Below are 2670 nucleotides of genomic sequence, written 5' to 3'. Positions count from 1 at the left end.
TGTGGATTAAAAAGTGCAAAGAATGCCCCTCCTTTATACACAGAAGTTTGCTCTAGAAGTTAGACTTTAAAATACTTAAAACATTTTTTATTCAATTTTAATTTGTGTAAAATTATTTTTAATCTTCTACATCTTACGCATAATAGTAAAAGTTAAAAAGTTATTTGTTTAGCTAATTTTATTGATTGCAATATTATGTAAAATATTAAAAATATTATTATATATTAATTGACAATTATATTTTTAGATCCTACTACACTTATGCAATCAAAAAGTAGCTCTGTATTTTCAAACAAAAACTTTGGTCTATCTTTAGAAGGAGAAAATGATTTTACTCATCTTGAATCATTGGTTGTTAAAGACCATGCTGGGTCAATCAGTGATGTCCAGGATGATTCAGATGATGACCCAAACTGGGAAAATAAATGTAAAATTAACAGTGCTTAAATTACTTATTATAACTAAAATTTTGAAAAACTGAAATGTTCATTTACAATATTTCAATTTCTGTCTGAAATTGTAGTAATTTGTAATTACATTTTATAGTTAGCGGTGATGATTCATCTTTAGAAAGTAATAATATTCAACATGAAACAAATGTTGTATTATTTTCCCCTAACACACAAACCTGGAAAGTTAATGCATTAAATGAAACAGAATGTACTAAATTAGAATTAAATAATCAAGGTCCATTTAAGTCACCCGGAAAATGGAATATATCTAGTGTTAGCAATGATAAAATAAAATTAGCGAATGTGACAAGAGCCTTGGATTTAGATGAAAATAGTAAAATTGTGATTGATGGTGAATATTATATCCATAATTCAATAACTATATTTAAAAAAAAAAAAACAATAATTTAATTTATATTGTATATTATACTATTTTTGTTATAGAATCAACTTCAGATGTAGGTACATCAAAATCTACAAATATGTCATTTAATGTTAATGCTAATACGTTCATGTCTTCTCATGGTAATGCAAAATTAAACAAACATAATTAAATAATTTTATTTTTATTATTTAGAATATTACTTAAAAATAAATTATATCCTACTGTGCTCTTAAATAATAATTGTTGCTTACAATATACTAATCATTTTTCTTTTACATAGTATTTATAAGTTCATAATACAATTACTGTTTGATAATATACCTCAATCTATTATATTCTTGTGGCGTAGATATAATGATGTAGATTAGTTGTAGGCATCTATATTTAAAAAATAATTACTGCATACCTTAAAATAATATAACCAACAGAATACTAATTTAATTATTTTAAAACTGTTTTATTTTTAGATTTTCAAAAATTTGTATTTACTTCTTTAACACATTTTAAGTATGACATTAGTGCTATGATGCACATTATAAAAGACACAAATGAGAAGGTTCAAGCACTCATATCTCAATCAAATGGCAATCATTTTGATTCAGCGCTATCTCTAAAACAAAGTAGTTTAGATTTGAATATGTTTCCTATAACTACTGAAAACCAACTTATGGATATAGAAAAAAAGATTGATGATGATATTAATTTTAAAAATGAACTGGTAATATTATGAAACATATTTACGTAATTGTTATATCTATGGCTGGCTTATTTATTCAATTTTATTAACTTATATATTTCAATATTTATATTATATCAGGTATGTAAGTTATCATTGTTAGTTGATAATAACAATTTAAACAACAGTGTGCGAAGAATAATTTCACGTTTGTGTGATGATATATTGCTTTTGAACTACTCATTAACTGGATTTAAACATAATAAGACATTTAAAAATCTGAATGTTTATCGTGTACTTATTGGTAAGGATATTATATATTTTTACATAATATACCACTGTTATAACTCTCCTTACCTATATACCTTTATTCCCACAATATTCTTGTAATGAATACCATTAAAATATAAGTGGCATAAACATGATTTATTGAGAGGAACAAGTAAAAGTATTTCTTATAATCAAGCTAAAAAAATGGAATATTTGGTTTTTTTAAACACTAATTTATTTAATTTTACTTTTTAGTATTATTATTATTATTTTTTAATTTAATGTACCAAGTATTATATTGGTATGTTTAATTAAGTAAATTCTATATTGTTTATTAATTTTAGCAGTTTTATAGTATTATATATCACCATAATAAATTATAGCATCTAGTCTACTATTAATTAAAAAAAAAACTTGAAGAAAGAATTTTATTGTTAACTTTTTTGAATGCTCTACACAGATGTTTTTATAACTTCATAATGTTAAATAGCCATCACCAATTCTCATACATTTTCTACCTTTCTGATTTATAAAAATCCTATATTCTATATTTTAAATATATTAACTTGTTTAAACTGTTCTTTTTTGGTGGATATCAGCTTCTCTTAATTTTTTTATTTAGTTTTCTCTATTTTGTCTTTTTGCTTTTTAATATTATCTGGTTAATCATTTAAAATTAATTATTTGTTCAAGATGCTGTGAGAATGAACGTACAATTTAGTAAAATTCCAGATCAAAAAATTGATGTTCCATTACGAGTTTGGTTGGATCATTCAAAATTCAGAATAAGAGACAAGAAAGAAAAAAATAATAACACATTAAATAATTGTTCTTAAGCTGTATATTAAATAAATGTTTTAATATAAATTAACTTTATAAGCTTTTTT

The 2670-nt window shown here is 23.0% G+C and overlaps 1 protein-coding gene across 1 annotated transcript; it reads left to right on the top strand.

The window, feature by feature from the left end:
• Positions 1-6: 6 nt before the first annotated feature.
• Positions 7-2614, top strand: LOC112681593 (the record flags this gene model as incomplete). The annotated part of the gene is made up of 7 exons (XM_025551838.1): positions 7-58; positions 248-427; positions 547-804; positions 897-977; positions 1305-1555; positions 1655-1817; positions 2477-2614. Coding segments are annotated over exons 2-7 (1057 nt in total), but the record flags the coding sequence as incomplete, so codon positions are not given.
• Positions 2615-2670: the final 56 nt, after the last annotated feature.

Source organism: Sipha flava, unplaced genomic scaffold, assembly GCF_003268045.1.
Source record: "Sipha flava isolate LNK unplaced genomic scaffold, YSA_version1 19302_pilon_pilon, whole genome shotgun sequence".
Lineage (NCBI taxonomy): Eukaryota > Metazoa > Arthropoda > Insecta > Hemiptera > Aphididae > Sipha > Sipha flava.
This window is presented reverse-complemented; position numbering and strand designations above follow the sequence as displayed.